General features: G+C 46.2%; 2 protein-coding genes across 2 annotated transcripts; one reads left to right on the forward strand and one right to left on the reverse strand.

The window, feature by feature from the left end:
• Nucleotides 1–375: 375 nt before the first annotated feature.
• On the reverse strand, nt 376–11,147 carry GTF2H3 (general transcription factor IIH subunit 3). The gene is made up of 13 exons (XM_053279851.1): nt 11,040–11,147; nt 9,214–9,293; nt 8,863–8,969; nt 7,573–7,727; nt 7,192–7,254; nt 7,075–7,104; nt 5,853–5,881; nt 5,684–5,758; nt 4,535–4,588; nt 3,601–3,669; nt 2,940–3,075; nt 2,808–2,844; nt 376–1,794 (listed from the first exon to the last, which is right to left on the reverse strand). The coding sequence occupies exons 1-13, from the start codon at nt 11,047–11,049 to the stop codon at nt 1,725–1,727; spliced, it is 915 nt and encodes a 304-aa protein (XP_053135826.1). The 5' UTR covers nt 11,050–11,147; the 3' UTR covers nt 376–1,724.
• A 328-nt stretch (nt 11,148–11,475) lies between these two features.
• On the forward strand, nt 11,476–17,952 carry EIF2B1 (eukaryotic translation initiation factor 2B subunit alpha). The gene is made up of 9 exons (XM_053280093.1): nt 11,476–11,617; nt 12,894–12,995; nt 13,183–13,319; nt 13,427–13,543; nt 13,880–13,996; nt 14,226–14,290; nt 14,750–14,825; nt 15,749–15,874; nt 17,591–17,952. Exons 1-9 carry the CDS (start codon nt 11,605–11,607, stop codon nt 17,744–17,746), a joined length of 909 nt encoding a protein of 302 aa, XP_053136068.1. The 5' UTR covers nt 11,476–11,604; the 3' UTR covers nt 17,747–17,952.
• Nucleotides 17,953–18,013: the final 61 nt, after the last annotated feature.

Below are 18,013 nucleotides of genomic sequence, written 5' to 3' on the forward strand. Positions count from 1 at the left end.
GGAATTGCTTCAGTGCCAAACCTTTCGTCAAACCCAGTGCTGGCTTCCCTTCAAGGGCTGGCCGAAACTCCTCTGCAACCAAGACGCCAAGGTTTGCCAAAGCAAGCTCAGAGCCCAGGGGGAAACTGTAGTTTTCAACCATGTGTTACCGGATATCCGCTTTCTTTGTTCACTTTTTAAATATTGTTTTTAAAAATGGTTGATGTTAGCTACCTTGGGTGTCCCAGATGGGACAGAATGGCTCGATGTATACATTTAACGTGAATAAAGATGTGGTCAGTGAGTCCAGTAATAAATGTTTATGGCCCCGTTAGCTTTATGGGCTTCTTGCAAGAACCTTTCCCCCTGTATTTGAACAACTCCCCGCCAAGAACATCTTCTTAGGAACAGTTTATTAAAGGGAAGGGTTACAAAACAAGTTTAAGACAGAGTGGCAGGTGGCTAACAAACAGTAAAAGATTCAGTCTGCCACACGGGTCTGAATGAAAACAAAATGCATTGGAAAATAAGTTATACAGTCTTGAGAAAGTAACAATTCCCACTGGGCTGCCAAACGGAACGTAGATTTAGGCTCAGAAAAGAAAGGACATGGAAAATGGTTTTTGAACGGATGGAAGAAGTGGCATGCTGGCTTTTTGGAGGCTGTCTATGTTCCACAACTTAAATAATGTGGCAAATGATCATTTTTGGAGATACACAAACTAACACAAGGTTCTGAAATCAATGCACACCAGGCATTTCTTACCTAAGCCTTCCTTGAGGCTGGCTGAATGAGAGACAAAACACAGCATTTAAAAACTTGCTATTATGCCAACTAGTGGAAGACTGAACTCTTCCCCACGTCTCAGATCAGAATTTTTAAAACCGTTTTTTTTCCAGAACCTTCACTTAGCTAGAAAACAAGTAGATATTTCACTGCATCCAAAAAGGGAAAGACAGATTTTAACAGCTCAAGCAATGAAGGTGCTTGTGATGGTGGTTGAAGGTTGGGAAAGATCTGGGACTTGCCCCATCCAAATAAGATTCATTAATTTGTTTGTGCCAGCACAAGTCTTGGGTGATCCGGCATTTAGAAGAGTCTAAAATACACCTGAAGCAGACATGGCTACCATGGTTAAAAAATGGAAATGTCCAAGAGTGACAGCTAACCATGTTGAAAAGCTGAGCTCAGAGCGACCTGGGGCCCAATGTATCTGCAGTCTTTATAAGTGGGCAGTTTTCTCGGTTTCTCTGCAGGACCAGCCTTGGAGCTCTTGGATTCACAGTCCCCCCAAATATTAGAATTCTGCTGAATTCAATGGGCTTTCTTTTGGGAAAGGGAGGGTTAAGACTCGACATAATTTAGACGGACTCCAAATGGTGGAGTTGGTCCAAAGACATTATATTTGAGAGGTCTCACACCACACCCTGGGAGTTTATGCATTGGTGACGGTGTTTATGCATGCTTCCACAAGCTGAAGCTGTTGGTTCAAGAGAGTCCTGTCTTAAATGTTACAACTTCAAAGCACAAGTGATGAAGCCAGCATCCTAATTTGCCACTGAACAAACAGGCTGCACTCAACTCACACACTTGTCCTGAATGACTTCGCCCCTCTGTCTGTGCGTCTCTTTCAATACCCGTCTCTCTTTCACGGCACCCTATAATCCCCACCCATACACAGCTTTACAGCTACAATCTGTCTTGTGGAATTGCATGCAGAAGGCAGCGGGCATCGAGAACACTGTTACACAGCTAATTTCAGTTTCTTTTTCTTCGCCTTCATGACGGCCGGCAGTGAGATCTTGAAGGCAGTCCTGGAACAAGACAAAAGAAAGGAATGCTGGTGAGGTTGATCAAGGACGTGTGTGTATTCCGTCTGCCCCATCAGGAAATAATCACATTGCCGCTAGGAAACGGAGATTACGTACCCAGAACTCATGATGCAAGTTACATCAAACCGCAGATATTCTAGAGTAGAGCTGCTCAACTTCAGCCCTTCTGCAGACGCTGGCCTACTACTCCCATACTCCTTGGCTATTGGCCACTGTGACTAGGGATTATGGGAGTTGTAGTCCAAAAACAGCTGAGGGGGCCTAAGTTGAGCAGGCCTGTTCTAGAGAAATTTAAGAAGATCCCTGCTGAATTAATCCAAAGGCCCCTTCCTCCAGTGGCTAACCAGATGGCTCTGGGAACCCCACAAGCAGGAGAAGAAGGCAAGAGCCTTCCTCCTGCAGCTGAACCCCAGAAACTGGTAGTGTGACCTGCTGGTTCTTAACATGGAGGTCCCAGCCATAGATAGACCTATTCACTGCCAATTTGTTCAATCCCCCTTTAAAGCCATCTAAGCCGGTGGCTCTCACCCTAACAAGTGGCAGTGAGTTCCATAACATAATTACACACGGCGCTTCTAAGGTTGCTTTCCAAGTCAGGGGCGGGCAAACCGGACCCTCCAGCTGTTAAACTACAACTCCCATCATACTCAGCCACAAGCGGAAAAGATGGGAGTTGTACTTCACAGCTGGAGGCCCGGTTTGCCCATGCCCATCTAGGTGGTCAGAATGTTTTTCAAAGATATGGCTGGTCAAGTGCAGTGAAGGAAGGGAGTACAAGTGGCTAAAACCATCACATGAACAGAAAATCATGGGAAAGATCTGTGGGTGTGGGAAGAATGTCTGCCCACTTTCGCTCTAGTTTCTCTGCACATTTCTAAGCAACTCTCTGCATCAATGAGGACCAGAAACTTGCTCTTAAATCAGAGATGGTCAGACTCATGGAGGCACAGCCCTGCTTGTGTGACATCTTTATGAAATCTCTGAAGGACACTTACTCGCAAGTGGTGCAAATTGGGCTGAAACTGCAGAAGACTGGAAAATAAAAAGAACAGATTCGTTAAGACTAGCCACCTGGAGAGGGCAGGAGTCCTGCAACAAGTCATCCAAGCCAGTTGGGTAAACCTTACTTGACAGACACACAGAGCAGACGTAACCAATTTCAATGAGATTTCGGTGGCAGAAGCAAGCAGCCCGGTAGTCGACGTGGACAGGGGGTGGAAGGATCAGCTGGGATCGTTGTTCTTGGTCAGGCAGATAGACGCACTGCAACAGGAAAGGGTATTTGAAAACTTGGAAGAAAACTGCTGGATCTGAGGACTAAGGAACTTAAGGCCTGCTTTTAGATCAAGCCCAGCAGTGGCTAACCAGATGCCTCCGAACATAGGAAGCTGCCACATACTGAGCCAGACCCTTGGTCTATCTAGCTTAGTATTGCCTACACAGACTGGCAGCAGCTTCTCCAAGGTTGCAGGCTGGAGTCTCTCTCAGCCCTATCTTGGAGAAGCCAGAGAGGGAACTTGGAACCTAGATTCAATGTCCAGAGCAGCTCCATCCCCTGAAGGGAATGTCTTAAAGTGCTCACACTTCTAGTCTCCCATTCATATGTAACCAGGGCAGACCCTGCTTAGCTAAGGGGACAAGTCATGCTTGCGACCACAAGACCAGCTGGCCAACCCAAGATCCTATTGCCAGACTATAATTCCCACAATCCCCAACAAAATACAAGTCTGCCAGTGTAACAGGTTTGTACAGGAGCAAATTTTAAAGCGGCTGGAAAAACCAACTCACCAGCAAATACTGCAAGAGAGACGGCATGTAAGGGACTTTCAAGTAGATACCGCCAGTAATATCACAAGCCTGGAAAACATGATACTATTTGTCTCCAGTTGATATAGTGGCCATCTGTGTAAATGGCACTTTACAAAGGACAGGTCTCTGCCCCAAGAGGCTTACAGTCTAGAAAAACAGACACAAAAGAGACAACAGGGAAGTGAAGGCAGAGCAAAGAGTGGGGAAATAGGTCATGGTTGGAGTTGCAGATACTTAGGCTTAGTTGCAGTGGGATGGGGACTAAGGGATTAAACCCAAAGCTTCACAGGAAAGGCGGTTTCAGGGGAGGGTTTTGAAGGAAGCCAGAAAAGTAGCATTGTGAAGTTATGCCTGGAACTGCCTTCCGAATAAGTGGCAGCGAGGGGAAGAGGGCAGAGTCGACTGCAGGAGTACCAAACCCACAAGGCTAGGAGAGAGCTGACTTTTGATGCCTGTAAATACTAAGTAATGCACTGATGTAAAAAGTAAGTTCCTAGACCTCATGACTGCGGAAAAACTTTCAAGTATGAGGCCCTTGTATTTTCCAAATCTCTTGATATCTAAAAGCTTATTTCAAGATGTGTTTCCCCCCTCATATGGAAACAAAGTTCCAGGAAAAAAGAATTGGCATCCGCTGTTGCTCAAATTGTATGCTAATTATGCAAATCACATGCGACTGTAATATTGAGCCCTTGAGGTGTTTCTGTAGTTTCTACTGTGGCCTTTGAGAGTGAGCAAGGCACCGTCTTAACTTTAATCATTTCTTCAGGACACACACTCCAGACAGAACTATGCACTGGCAACTCGTGAATCCAGCTGAACTGTCTCCAGAGTGGATATTCCTAGCTGCCTCCCAGGTTTCTTCCCCCATGGCTTCAAACTACGATGAAGCAATCAAACGTAGAAAGCTTACCTGCTGCAAGAGTCCTGAATCGGAGTCCAAAACACAGGCATCAATCAGAATATTCTGTGGGGGGGGGATGAAGTAAAAAACAGGTTTACAAAAGGGAAGAGAAAAGGCATGATTTGTGCCTTGCCTCCCTAAAGCCAGGAAGAAGGGAAGAGGAGCAGGAAAAAGAGTGCTTATACAGCACTTCTGAGTACCTCTAGTCCAGGGATGGGCAAACTTGGCCCTTCAGATGTTGCTGAACTACAACTCCTATCACCCCCATCCACCATAATAATAGAGAGGATGCTTTTTCTCACCAGGGGTCATCCCACCAAACTGATTGCTAGGAAATTCAGGACTGACAAAAGGAAGCACTTCTGCACACAACACATAGTGAATCTATGGAATTCTTTGCCATGGCATGTGGTGGTGGCCACTAGTCTGGATGGCTTTAAGAGGGGCTTGAACCAATTCACAGAGGACAGGGCTGTCAAAGGCTCCTCTGAGAGCGATATGGGCAACTCCAGGCTCAGAGGCAACACCATGTGCAGGGGAGCAACAGCAGGAGAGAGGGCGTGGCTTCATCTCTTGCCTGGGGGCTTCCTGGAGGCATTTGGTGGGCCACTGTGCAGAACAGGATGCTGGGCTGGATAGGCCTTCAGCCTGATCCAACTGGGCTGTTCTTATGAGTTGTAGTTCAACAACATCTGGAGAGCCAAGGCTGCCTACCCTTGCTCTACGCCTTGTTCGACTTCTTGTGGTCCACACATCCCTCTCTGAGAGCAAGAACCAGCCCCTCTCACCTCTGTCCCAGAACCCAGCCACATGGAACCAAGCCCTTGTTGAAGGGTCTGACAAATAATGTCCGCACACAGATCGTAAAGTAAGCTTTATCATCACTCTGGGGGATGCAAAATACACTTACGTCTTCTGGACGAGCAGGAGGTTACATCTCTTCCAGAAGATTTCAATGTATATTGCATTCCCCAGAGTGATGATAAAAGACTTATTTTTCTGTCCACATGCTGAAAAGTGGTCCCTTTTATAGGACAAGACAGTTACATTTTAAGCCGTCAGCATAGCACCCCCAACTTGATATCCACGCAGAGCAGTGAATTTAAAACAGGGCCGGCAATAGGATAGGCTAACCAAGTACAGAAGCACAGGCATCACCTGCTTCTGGGCTGCAAAGATCACATTCATAAAGTTCATATACTGCAGAGCACTGTCTTCAGCAGCTTTTATGACCTGGGGAAAGAAATCAACGGTCACTTGTCTACAACGCTCTACGCAGCAGTCTCCTGGGTTGCAACATCTATCAGGGAGAACAGAAAAGTCTTACCAAGATCCGGGACTTAATTTCCTGGCTGACTACACGTGGAAGGGGAGAAAAGAGAAAATATCATAATCTCTAAGCCTCTTCATATATTATCCTCCAAAGTTTCGCAATTATTCTCTCCACAAAGGTCCATAGCAACTTAATCGTGGTTTGTTTTCTTTAACCATGGTTAATGGTTAAACAAGGAGCCGAATCTCAGGATCAGTGAGACCCGGTTTGGGAGAGTGCGTGGGGAGAGAGGGCTAAGCCCGCTCTCCCCGCACACAAGCAGGGAAGGAACTCTGGGCGGCCGCCCACATGATTGCCGGCTCCGTGATGGAGCCGGCGGGGGCTGGGGAGCTCAGGGGCCGTGTGGCCCCCAGAAGCTACAGTATGCCCTGCACGAGCACCCAGGGCATACTGGGGAGACCCCCGGAGCCGGCTTTTTGCCTCCCTTCCAGGGGTCTACTCGTGAGTAACCACGGTGTGGTGCCACGCCACGGCTACTCACGATCTTTAAAACCAGGTTTGCGGCGCGCTCACTCCGCAAACCTGGTTTTAGGGCAGGGGTAGTTAGGCGGGTTACCCGCCTAGGAACCACCGAGCTCGCAGCAGAGCCCGGTGGTTCACACGATGGGGCGAAATCGGGCTAGCCTCCGCTAGCCCGATTTTGCCCCATCGTGTGAATAGCCTAATTATCTCTGAATACTTAAAGCATGATTAAGAGATTGGCAGCAAACCAGGATGTGAAAACATGGTTCGAAGTCGGTTTGGAAAACATGCTTTTTGGTAACCATAGTTAAGTGTTACATCTGCACAGGGCAAGCCATGGTCAAGATAGCTTCCTCACCTCTGCAGACTTTCTGCTTGCAAGATGACAAGCAGGTCTCACTGGGGCCTCAACTCCCTATATGTACATGCTCTCCAGAACCAGGGCAATCTAAACTCTGGTTTCACGTTATGTTTTGGATCTTAACCAAGGTTAAGGCAACAAATCATCATAGCACCAACCAAGATCTGCACCACACCAAAATACACCCTGTACCCACGCAGAAAAAACCACATGCATTAAAACACCAAGCAATAATTCCAAGAGTAGTAAGCTCACTAAAATCACAGTGATATGTTTAAAAGAATCAAGTCAATCTATAATTTGAAACTGCCATTTACAAGCCATCTCCTTTGCTGAAACGTGCTCTTATTTCCAAGAACTCAATAACAGTTTAAAAACCATAAAACACTGTACCTTTTCCCTCTTTCATCATCCTGTGAATATCTGAGACATACCATATTCAGGAATCAACTGGATTTGAAATTACAAGAAAACAAAAGCATCTGGAAAATGTCAGTTTCAGAAGGATACAACAAAGTGCTTTGGCAAGAGAGCCTGCCAGTAACGTTTCAGTCTGTTGAGCCCGTATTTCAGCTGCAATAATAAAATTAATACCAAAAAAATCACACAAATGGGTACAAGACTGAATTTCTGTTTGAAGAAGTTTTAAGTAATGCATTCTACTTCTATATCACATACTTAGGTTAAGAAAAATTGGCAACCATTTCCTATGGACCACGGTCATAGAAGACGACAAAAAAGGGTGACAGAGGACACAACAGAGACTTGTAAAATTAAAAAAACACAGTGGGACTTTTCTGAGCCATAGAAAAATTCAGTCCTCATAGGACTGCACTATAAGAGACACAGAAACTATGGGAGAAAGTGAACTGAACAAGAGAGTCATCTTACTTTGGGTCATGAGGTCCTTGACTTCCTCCGCAATGGTTTCATTTATGGTTGTTAGTAACTCGTACTTTCCATCTTTGCTGCCAGAAATATTCGATTCTCCGGCCTCTCCAAAGAGATCAGCAGCTGTCCAGTGCTTTCCAGGGTACAGGAAACGGCTAAGATAAACGTTAGCCTAAGATTACGTTGTGAAAAATATTACAGAACTTATCTGTCACAATTGAAACGGAGTGGCCACAGCTCAGTGGCAGAGAGTGGCTGCCAGTCAGCGTAGACAAGGGCTGCTCAACTCCGTCGCTCCTGCAGATGTTGGCCTACAACTCCCATAATCCCTAGCTACTGGCTACTGTGGCTGGGGATTATGGGAGTTGTAGTCCAAAAATATCGGGGGGGGACAAAAGTTGGGCGTAGAATGGTGCAGACCATTCTGAGCTAGACAGACCAAGGTTTTGATTCTTTTTAAGGCAGCTTTTGGGGTTCAATAGAAAGGATCAAATACCAAACGTTAGACATAAAATATGGGTGAAACAGAACTTCCATCATCTGCTGTGACAATAAATTGCAGCTGGAGATGATGGAAGTTGTAATATCCTGCATGCTCCTGGCCTCTACAAATGAGTATAGTTAGTACAGGTAAGCCGATGACCAGTAGGTGGCATTCATGGGCCTTCCTTGGCCTGCTATGCCTCTATCCTCTAACTAAGAAGAAGTTGTAACACTTGGAAAGGCTCAAGTTGGCCACCTCTGCGCTAACACAGGGGTGGGCAAACTCCCAGCTGTTGTTGAACTACAACTCCCATCTTCCCCAGCCACCATTCATTGTGGCTGGGGAAGACGGGAGTTGTAGTTCAACAACAACTGGAGGGCTGAGTTTGCCCACTCCTGCTCTAACATATTCAGCATATAAAACGCTTTAAAATCCTTATCTAATTTACCCTTAAGATAAAAAACACTACAAAGTCATTTAGCCCTACAGGGCACTTTGCCGCTCACCTGGGGCGAACAGCAACAAGCCTCTAGGTGAGCAGCCAAAATGCATAAACTGCCTTGCTGAATTGGACCAAAGGTCCATGCAGTTCAGTACTTGTTTTCCAAAAGGGGACAGCTGTATTCTCCTGGGAAGCTCAAAAAGCAGAGCAAGAGGAAGACATTCATCCCCTTTCTTAGTTTCAAATACTTGATCATCAGAGGTGCATTGCCTCTGAACTGCATCTGCCTCCTCACTCCCATTACCTCCTCCTATTGCTCCTATCCCAGGAACCTTGACTATTTACATGCAATAAACTTTGATACCTTTCTTGTATATGACTGGCAATAACAGCAAGTTTGTTCTTGCGGTTCATAAATAAGTGTGAGTTTCCCAACACCATAGCTGCGTCGAGGCATTTTGTTAATGTAAACTGTGAGGAAAGAAAAAGAAAATACTGAAGGCCACAGACCTATAAGAAATGGTACATTAAACTAGTAAGCATCTCAGCAAACTATATTGATCATAAACAGAATATACATTTTAACGAAAATAAATCCCCAAATCATAAATTATAGAAAAATAAATTCTATGTGCAAATTTAGAAATAAAAATAAAAACAGAAATACTATTAATACCAATACTCAAGCAGGTCTGATATAGTGAGAAAGTCCTACCTCTGATCCACCCAATGCCTGCTTTCCCCACCAGATAGGATTTGTGTCAACTACGATGACTAAAAGATTCAATTCCTCATCTAGGGAAAAAAGAAGGAGCGGGGGGACGACAACAAATTGCAGACATGAACACATCATCTGACAGTTTCCTCTCATTCAGGAAGACCAATGCCAACAGGTTATTACTAAATATCCAGTTTGTCTCTACAGGCAGGAAAATTTAACCCCCATAAATTTTCATGCACAAGGACACCAGGCAGCAGCTTCCAACGTGATTTTCAAGACATGAGTGCACTCTCAAGACACATGTTTTTAAGACAAGACAATGCAATACCAAAATGGTCATAAGAACATAAGAACAGCCCTGCAGGATCAGGCCCAAGAAGGCCCTTCTAGTCCAGCATTCTGTTTCACAGTGGCCCACCAGGTGCCGCTGGAAGCCTACAGGTAGGAGTTGAGGGCATGCCCTCTCTCCTGCTGTTACTCCCCTGCAACTGGTACTCAGAGGCATCCTGCCTTTGAGGCTGGAGGTGGCCCACAGCCCTTTGACTAGTAGCCGTTGATAGACCTCTCCTCCATGAAGTCATCCAAACCCCTCTTAAAGCCATCTAGGTTATTGGCTGTCACCACATCTTGTGGCAGAGAATTCCACAAGTTGATTAGGCGTTATCGTGTGAAAAAGTACTTCCATTTGTTGGTCCTAGATTTCCTGGCAATCAATTTCATGGGGTGACCCCTGGTTCTAGTGTTTGGGAGAGGGAGAAGAATTTCTCTCTATCCATTTCTTCCACACCATGCATGATTTTATAGACCTCTATCCTGACTCCCCGCAGTCATCTTTTTTCTAAACTAAAAAGCCCCAGATGTTGTAGTCTTGCCTCATTAGAAAGGTGCTCTAGGCCCTTGATCATCTTGGTTGCCCTCTTCTGCACCTTTTCCAGTTCTACAATGTCCTTTTTTAGATGTGGTGACCAGAATTGTACGCAGTACTCCAGATGTGGCCGCACCATAGTTTTGTATAAGGGCATTATAATATTAGCAGTTTTATTTTCAATCCCCTTCCTAATGATCCCTAGCATGGAGTTGGCCTTTTTCACAGCTACCGCACATAGAATCAACACTTTCAATGAGCTGTCCACCACAACCCCAAGATCCCTCTCCTGCTCAGTCACTGACAACTCAGTTCCCATCAGCATATACTTGAAGTTGGGGTTCTTCGTCCCAATGTGCATCACTTTACACTTGCCAACATTGAACTGCATTTGCCACTTTGTTGCCCATTCACCCAGTTTGGAGAGATCCTTTTGGAACTCCTCACAATCCATTTTGGATTTCACTACCTGGAAGAGTTTAGTATCATCTGCAAATTTGGCCACCTCACTGCTTACCCCTGCTTCTAGATCATTTGTGAATAGATTAAAAAGCACCAGTCCCAGTACAGATCCATGGAGGGCCACACTTCTTACTTCCTTCCATCGTGAAAACTCTCCATTTATACCTACTCTCTGTTTCCTGTCTTTCAACCAGTTAGCAATTCTCTCTCCCAGATAATTAGAACTTGGAGTCACCCAGTTAAATTGACTGGCAGAAGATTAAGGTCAGGCAAAAGAAAGCCCTTCTTCACATAACGTAGAATTAGTGTATGGAACTCGCTGCTACAAGATGTGGCGAATGCCAGTAGTTTAGGTGGCTTTAAAAATGAGCCATTCATGGAGAACTGCTTCATCAACAAGCAATTGGACATGAAGGTTCTAAGGAACGTGCAGGTTCATAAGCACAGTGAGAAGAAGAGAGAGAGAAGGAAAAACAACGCTTGACAGACTCACCCCCACTCATAGCGGCCAGCAGCAGCCACAGGAAGAGACTCTCGTCGCCCGAGAGTGACGTCACGCACACCTCGCCGCGTTCCCTTAGTGTCACCACCAAGTCCCTCCTTTTCCACAGAGATGGTACGATGCCAGAGTAGCCGTTCTCGGGAAACTTCCGGTTTGCTCGTGGAAGCCATTTTGTTGTCTCCTCTGGGGCGGAAGTGAGAGCTGCTCATAGAAATCAATGGAGAAATCCTGGACTGTGTAACTGTGACTGGGTAGCGGCGTGTCCCCTCTCAAACAAAAGGAAGCAGCCAGGAAAGTAGCTTGTGTTCTTTTAAATTCAAGTTTGCTCTTTTGTGGGAGAAAATGTGCTTTTCATTTATATTAGTAGTCCGTAGAGGCTACCAGTTTTACCGGAAGAACTGTGTATTCCTCTAGCAGATTCTTAGCTCTATGGCGTTCTCCTGCTGCCGGAAGTGGGTGCGGTGTGGAAAGTATTCCGTCCAGGCCAAGTGCCATTGTGACAAAGGTTCCGCTTGAGAAGAGCAGGTGGGACTCTCCGGTCGCATCTTTTCTCACCATGAACGAAGCAGGTAAGAGGCGAAACGACAATTCTCCCTAATTCCCCCCACCCCAGGGATGCTTCTTGTTTTCTGGTCCCTGTTCCTGGTCAGCAGTTGACCCTTGTATTCAATAACAGCTGGAGAGCCTCCTCTTGGCCACCCTTGCTTTGCGGGATGCTTTGTTAAAAGTGGTTTGCGTGAGTTGTTGAGTTTTCTTTCTTGCAGTTTAGCTTTCTCTCCAGGATCCCTGAGAGTTAAATCCTGGAGTGGGGAGTGGCTGCACAGGAAACTGATTTGTACTGAGCCAGAGTATTGGTTAATAAAAGTCAGTATTGTCTGCACCAGGGATTCTCAACGTTAGGTCCCCAGATGTTTTTGGACTTCCACTCCCATAATCCCCAACCAAAGGCTACTGGGGCTGGGGATTATGGGAGTTGAAGTCTAATAACATCTGGGACCCAACATTGAGAATCCCTGGTCTACACTGACTGGCAGCAGCTCCCCAAGGTTTCAGGCAGGAGTCTTTCCTAACCTTACCTTGAGATGCCAAGGATTGAACCTCGGACCTACTGTGTGGAAAGTAGATGCTCTTCCACTGAGCTAAGGCCCCACCTCATTTCTTGCTTCCGTGTATATTAATGCTACCTTGTAGCTACCTAATGGCGCAGCAGGGAAATGACTTGATTAGCAAGCCAGAAGTTGCCGGTTCAAATCCCGGCTGGTATGTTTTCCAGACTATGGAAAACACCTATGTCAGGCAGCAGTGCTATAGAAAGATGCTGAAAGGCATCATCTCATACTGCACGGGAGATGGCAATGGTAAACCTCTCCTGTATTCTACCAAAGACAACCACAGGGCTCTGTGGGCATCAGGAGTCAACACTGACTCAACAGCACAACTTTACCTTTACCTTTATTAACATCTCAGGTACCTTGAAGTGCAAAGGTGGTCACTTTACCAATGCAGTTGCTGCCTTAGACTGCTGTGTTGGAAACAGGATGCTGGAGTAGATGGAACAGCAACTTTTTAGGGTTTGAGGCAGAAAAGTCTTTTTCTCATGAGATGCTAGGACCATGAGATGCTAGGAAATGAACTAGGAAATGAACCTGGGTCTTTCTGAGTGCACAGCTTATGCTCTTCCACTGAGCTATAGCTCCTCCCCTAAGCAGCTTACAAGACTATAATGTAAATGATAGTTTAATTAGTTCATAATAAAATTTAATGCATAAAACGGAGCTTTAGTTTCTGAGATATGAAAGAACCACCAAGGGGATACTCTTTTTACTCCACCCCTCTTCTTCCCAGAGTTGATTGAAGCCTTTAAAACCCGGATGGCAGAAGATCCGGATGTTGCCTCTGCTGTGGCTGCTATCCATATCTTGCTGGTGTTTTTGAAGAAAGATAAAGGCAAGTAATTCTACGGACTGAAATGTGGAGCGGGGGTTGCCTCAGAGAGGACATCGCCAGTAGCCCAGATCATGGGCAGGCAGACTTTTCACTAGTACTCCTAGGTTCACAAAGCAGGTGCTGGGGGTTTGTGGAGCCAGAGGGTCTTTTGCTGCTTTTTGTCCAATGTTCTCCTGCCCTTTGTTAGGTGAGACAATTCAAGGCTTGAGAGCAAATCTCAAAAATGCGATAGAAACGCTGTCTAGCGTTGACTCTTCAGTGGCCGTCTCTTCTGGAGGAGAGCTCTTCTTAAGATTCATCAGTCTCACCTCCTTGGAGAACCCGGTGAGTTTCAGCTAGAGGCAGGGAGGGTGGTCAACAGCTTCAAGGCTTGCTGTAGCTGAGTTCTGTCCTCCTTGTCTTCCAACCTTGATTCTTCCAACTTCTTCCAGGACTACTCCAAATGCAAAGAGATCATGATTGAACGAGGAGAGCACTTTCTCTGGAGAATCTCTCTTTCGAGAAACAAAATAGCCAAACTTTGTCATACGTTTATCAAAGATGGCGGGGTGAGTAAGCCGGGGCTTCAGAAGACAAAAGAAAAGAGTGAAGTGCTTTTTCTGGTTGTGTATATTTCATAATTTTACAATTGTACTAGGCACAAAATGTATTACCCTGTGAATCTTACAGGGCCAAACAAAACCCAAAAAGGAGTGTATTTATTTAAACACGTATACCCAGCCTCTCTCTTTAAAGAGTAACTTGAAGCAGCTTACTTAGTAGGTTTTACTTAGGAAAAATAAGTAGCATTCTACAATTGAGGATTGTGTTGGTATTTTTTTTTAAACGTTGAATAAAAAGCACAACACACCATAAACTGCAAAATGTGTGCATTGCCTCCCTAGGGAATATTGACTCATGCTTACTCGAAGGTGGTCCTGAGGGTGTTAGAAGCTGCAACAGAAGCCAAGAAACGCTTCAGTGTCTACATCACCGAATCACAGCCAGATCGAGCAGGGCAAGTCGATGGGGACAGTGATCTTTTTAACTCTGTTCAAATAACTCAGTTCTTAACTGGAATATGATTGACTTTTGTGAATTTAACTTGGCAGCTGGCTGATCTATTGCCAACTCTGTGTTTGTGTGTGTGTGTGATTGTTTTCTGACGTCTATACTGGCTTTGTGCTGTATACTCTCATTTTATGCCACTGAAATGTGTTTATGGCATGTATTTCTTTCTCTCACAGGCAGAAAATGGCCAAAGCCCTCAGTAAGCTAGGCATTCCTGTAACTGTGATCCTGGATGCTGCAGTTGGGTACGTGAATGAGAGTTCATTGCTGTACCACTTCTGGAATGGAGGGAAATTCAACATATGAAGCTGCCTACTGGGTCAGACCCCGGTCCATCGAATGTCCTGTTGTATACTCTGACTGACAGCAGCTCTCCAGGTCTCAAGCGCAGGTCTTTCTCATCACCTGCTGCCCAATTCTCTTTAAAAACAAACCTGGAGATGCTGAGGCTCTTCTGCATGCGCAGCAGATGTTCTACCGTTGAGGCTGAGCAGTAGTCTCTCTTACTAGGGAGCTCTCTCTACACCACCCTGAGCTCCTTGGAGGAAGGGTGGGCTATACATGGCTGATTACCAGTGGCATAGCTGAAGGAACAGCAGAACTGGGCTCCAGGGATTAAGCAGCATAGCAGCCACCGTGGCAAATGTTGTGTATGACTTGCATCTTCTGTTGTTGGTTTTTGCCTTTTGTCCTTCTCTAAATAGCTACATCATGGAGAAAGTAGACCTGGTGATAGTTGGTGCTGAAGGAGTAGTAGAAAATGGAGGAATTATTAACAAGGTAACATGTATATGCAGGATTGTTGTGGTTATCTATGCACTGAGTCTTGCCTGGTCTTGGAAACCTTTTAATTTCTGAAAAATCTGAGAACTTAAATAGGATTTAAATATATGAATACGATGAATATTTATATACCACTTTTCAACCAAAGTTCCCAAAGCGGTTTACATAGATTTAAATAAATAAATAAAGTGGCTCCCTGCCCCCAAAGGGCTCACAATCTTAAAAAGGAACACAAGATAGACACAAGCAAAAGCCACCGGAGGGATGTTGTACTGGGGATGGAGAAGGCCAGTTGCTCTCCCCCTGCACAGAGACTCACCACTTTTTAAAGGTGCCTCTTTGCTCAGTTAACATTAGGGATGTGCATGAACCTTTTTACGGGCTTCTGAACAGGTTCGAACACTGGGGGCGGGGGCACTTTAAGGATGGGGGAGGGTGCACTTACCCCTCCCCCTGCTTTCCCCGCCAGTGCTCGTTCTCCATAAAAGCCTTTGGGGCAGCAGTGTACCTCGCTGCCGCTCCTTCCCCCTCTTCGGCAATGATGCACACACCCCCGGTACTTCTGGCCACTTCCGGCCGAAAAGGGGGAAGGGGCAGCAGGGAGGTACACTGCCGTCCCGAAGGCTTTTATGGACCATGAGCGCCAGTGGGGGGAGGGATAAGTGCACCCTCCCCCGCCCTTAAAGTTCCCCCCCACACCCTCGAGCCACCCCCACCTAGTTCTGTGCATATCCCTAGTTAACATCTGCTCAAGTCTATCCTATTAAAATTGATGCAGTTTTGAAGTGCTTAACTTCAACTGAATCTTGCTCTCTCTTTTTGGTGGGGGAGGGAGGGGTGTTAAATCAGAAATACAGCATTGCTTGACAGACCTAACCTTAAGCATTGCTTTCTCTCCTTATCCAAAACGGCCTCCGCAGATTGGTACAAACCAAATGGCTGTGTGCGCCAAAACTCAGAACAAGCCATTTTACGTGGTTGCCGAGAGCTTCAAGTTTGTAAGATTGTTTCCTCTGAACCAACAGGATGTCCCAGATAAGTTTAAGGTAAGGGAAGAGTATTATTATTGACTTCTGCCACCACCCGTGTGTGTGTGTGACAAGTTACAAAGCATGAGAGGAAAAATCCTTGCCCCAAGGGGCTTACAGTCTAGCAAAAGAAGGCACTTTAAAGATTGATGACCATAAGATTCAGTGGTCCAATGTGGTAGAAAACAGGCCTTCAGGTCTCAGTTTGTTTAGGGCTTCGTAATTACTACTCCGACTCCGACTTATATACCACTCGTCAACCAAAGTTCTCAAAGTGGTTTACATAGAAAAATAAATAATACATAAAGAAGATGGTCCCTTGTCCCCAGAGGGCTCACAAGCTAAACAGAAACATAAGGCACATACCAGCAGCGGCCACTGGAAGGATGCTGTGCTGGGGTTGGATAGGGCCAGTTGCTCTCCCCCTGCTAAATAGAAGAGACTCACCACTTGGAAAGATGCCTCTTTGCTTAGTTAGCTGGGATAAGTGTTAAGAAGCATTTCAAAATGTGCCTGGAGACAGACCAACAACCAGTGTGCATATTAACGTATTAACTCCTCTTCATGAGTCAGATCATGGGTCAGCCCAGCTCAGTATTGTCTACCCTAACTGGCAGTGGCTCTTCTGGGTTTCAGGAAGTGGCCTGGTCTTGTGGCAGTGGGCACCAATTGTCCCCTTTGCTAAGAAGGGTCTGCCCTGGTTTGCATTTGGATGGGTGACACGTGAGCGCTGTAAGATAGTCTCCTCGGGGGATGGAGCCATAGCTCAACTTCAAAAGGCCCCAGATTCCCTTCCTGGCAGCATCTCCGGGTGGGGCTGGGAGAGACTCCTGCCTGCAGCCTTGGAGAAGCCACTGCCAGTCTGTGTAGATGAAACTGAGCTAGATGGACCCATGGTATAAGGCAGCTTCCTGTATTCCTGCTCTGTGTGGAGAATGCCAGGGATTGAACCCGGGACCTTCTGCTTCCAAAGCAGGTGCTCTTCCGCTGAGCTGTGGCCATAGAAGAATGCTGGCCAGATATGCTCCCTGCAGTTGGTCCCGGGTAGTACGAAATCCATTCGCTGTGTTGTTAACTGAAGTTCTCGGGAAGTCCTCAAAAGGCAGACCCCCACATACAGTGCATGGTGGAAGTCCAATCTAGAGGTCTGAGACCAGCCTGTTTCGGGCTACTAGAGATGTGCACAGAGCCAGCCCTGGTTCAGTGGCGGGCTGGTGGCTTTAAGGGCAGGGGAGGATGCACTCTTCCCCCCGCCCCACCGGACACACGTTTCCCTAAAAGCCCGTCGGGGCAGCAGCATATCTCCCTGCTGCCCTGATCCGACATTATCCAGAAATAACTGGAAGTAGTAGCTGTGACTGCACACGCACCCGACATGCGCGAGCACATGCAGTTGCAGCTGCTACTCCTGGATAACGTCGGAGCGGGGCAGCAGGGAGGTACGCTGCCGCCTCAACGGGATTTTAGCAAGACATGCACTGGTGGGGGAAACACAATGTGTGTGTGTGTGTGGCGGGGAGTGCATCCTTCTCCGCCCTTAAAGTCACGCCCACCCCCGCCACCGAACCCTCGAGCCGGGCAAGGTTCGAACCAATTTGGAGGCCTGTAAAAGGGCCTCCGAACTGGTTCGTGCACATCCCTACTGGCTACGAGTGGTCCTGCTGGCACTTTTGGTGGGAAAACCCGTCCCTTCTCAGAAAATAACATGCCTCTTCTTGTGTTTTTTCTTCCCAGTACAAAGCAGACACACTGAAGAAAAGTAAGGCACTTGCAGAGGAGCACCCCTGGGTTGACTACACCTCCCCATCATTGATCACTCTGCTCTTCACAGATCTTGGGGTTTTGACCCCTTCTGCCGTTAGCGATGAACTTATTAAACTCTACCTGTAAGGTGTCCACCTTTGGTGCACTGAGGATGATATATTTGGCTGGAAGCACCTTCAGAGGGCAAGCAGTAACTGCATATAAGAGGGAACAGTTGCTGGTCATCGGCTATGTTTTTGCAGACAATAGTATTTCAGTTTGATTGTATGAAATGCTCATTGTGCTGTCTGAAATCCTAAGTTATTGGGAATAAATGGATTTTCTATGCAACATTTACTTTGCTATTCTCTGTGTTCAACAGAACTTTTAAGCCATATATATTTATATAATTTG

This window comes from Hemicordylus capensis, chromosome 15 (genome assembly GCF_027244095.1).
Source record: "Hemicordylus capensis ecotype Gifberg chromosome 15, rHemCap1.1.pri, whole genome shotgun sequence".
NCBI lineage: Eukaryota > Metazoa > Chordata > Lepidosauria > Squamata > Cordylidae > Hemicordylus > Hemicordylus capensis.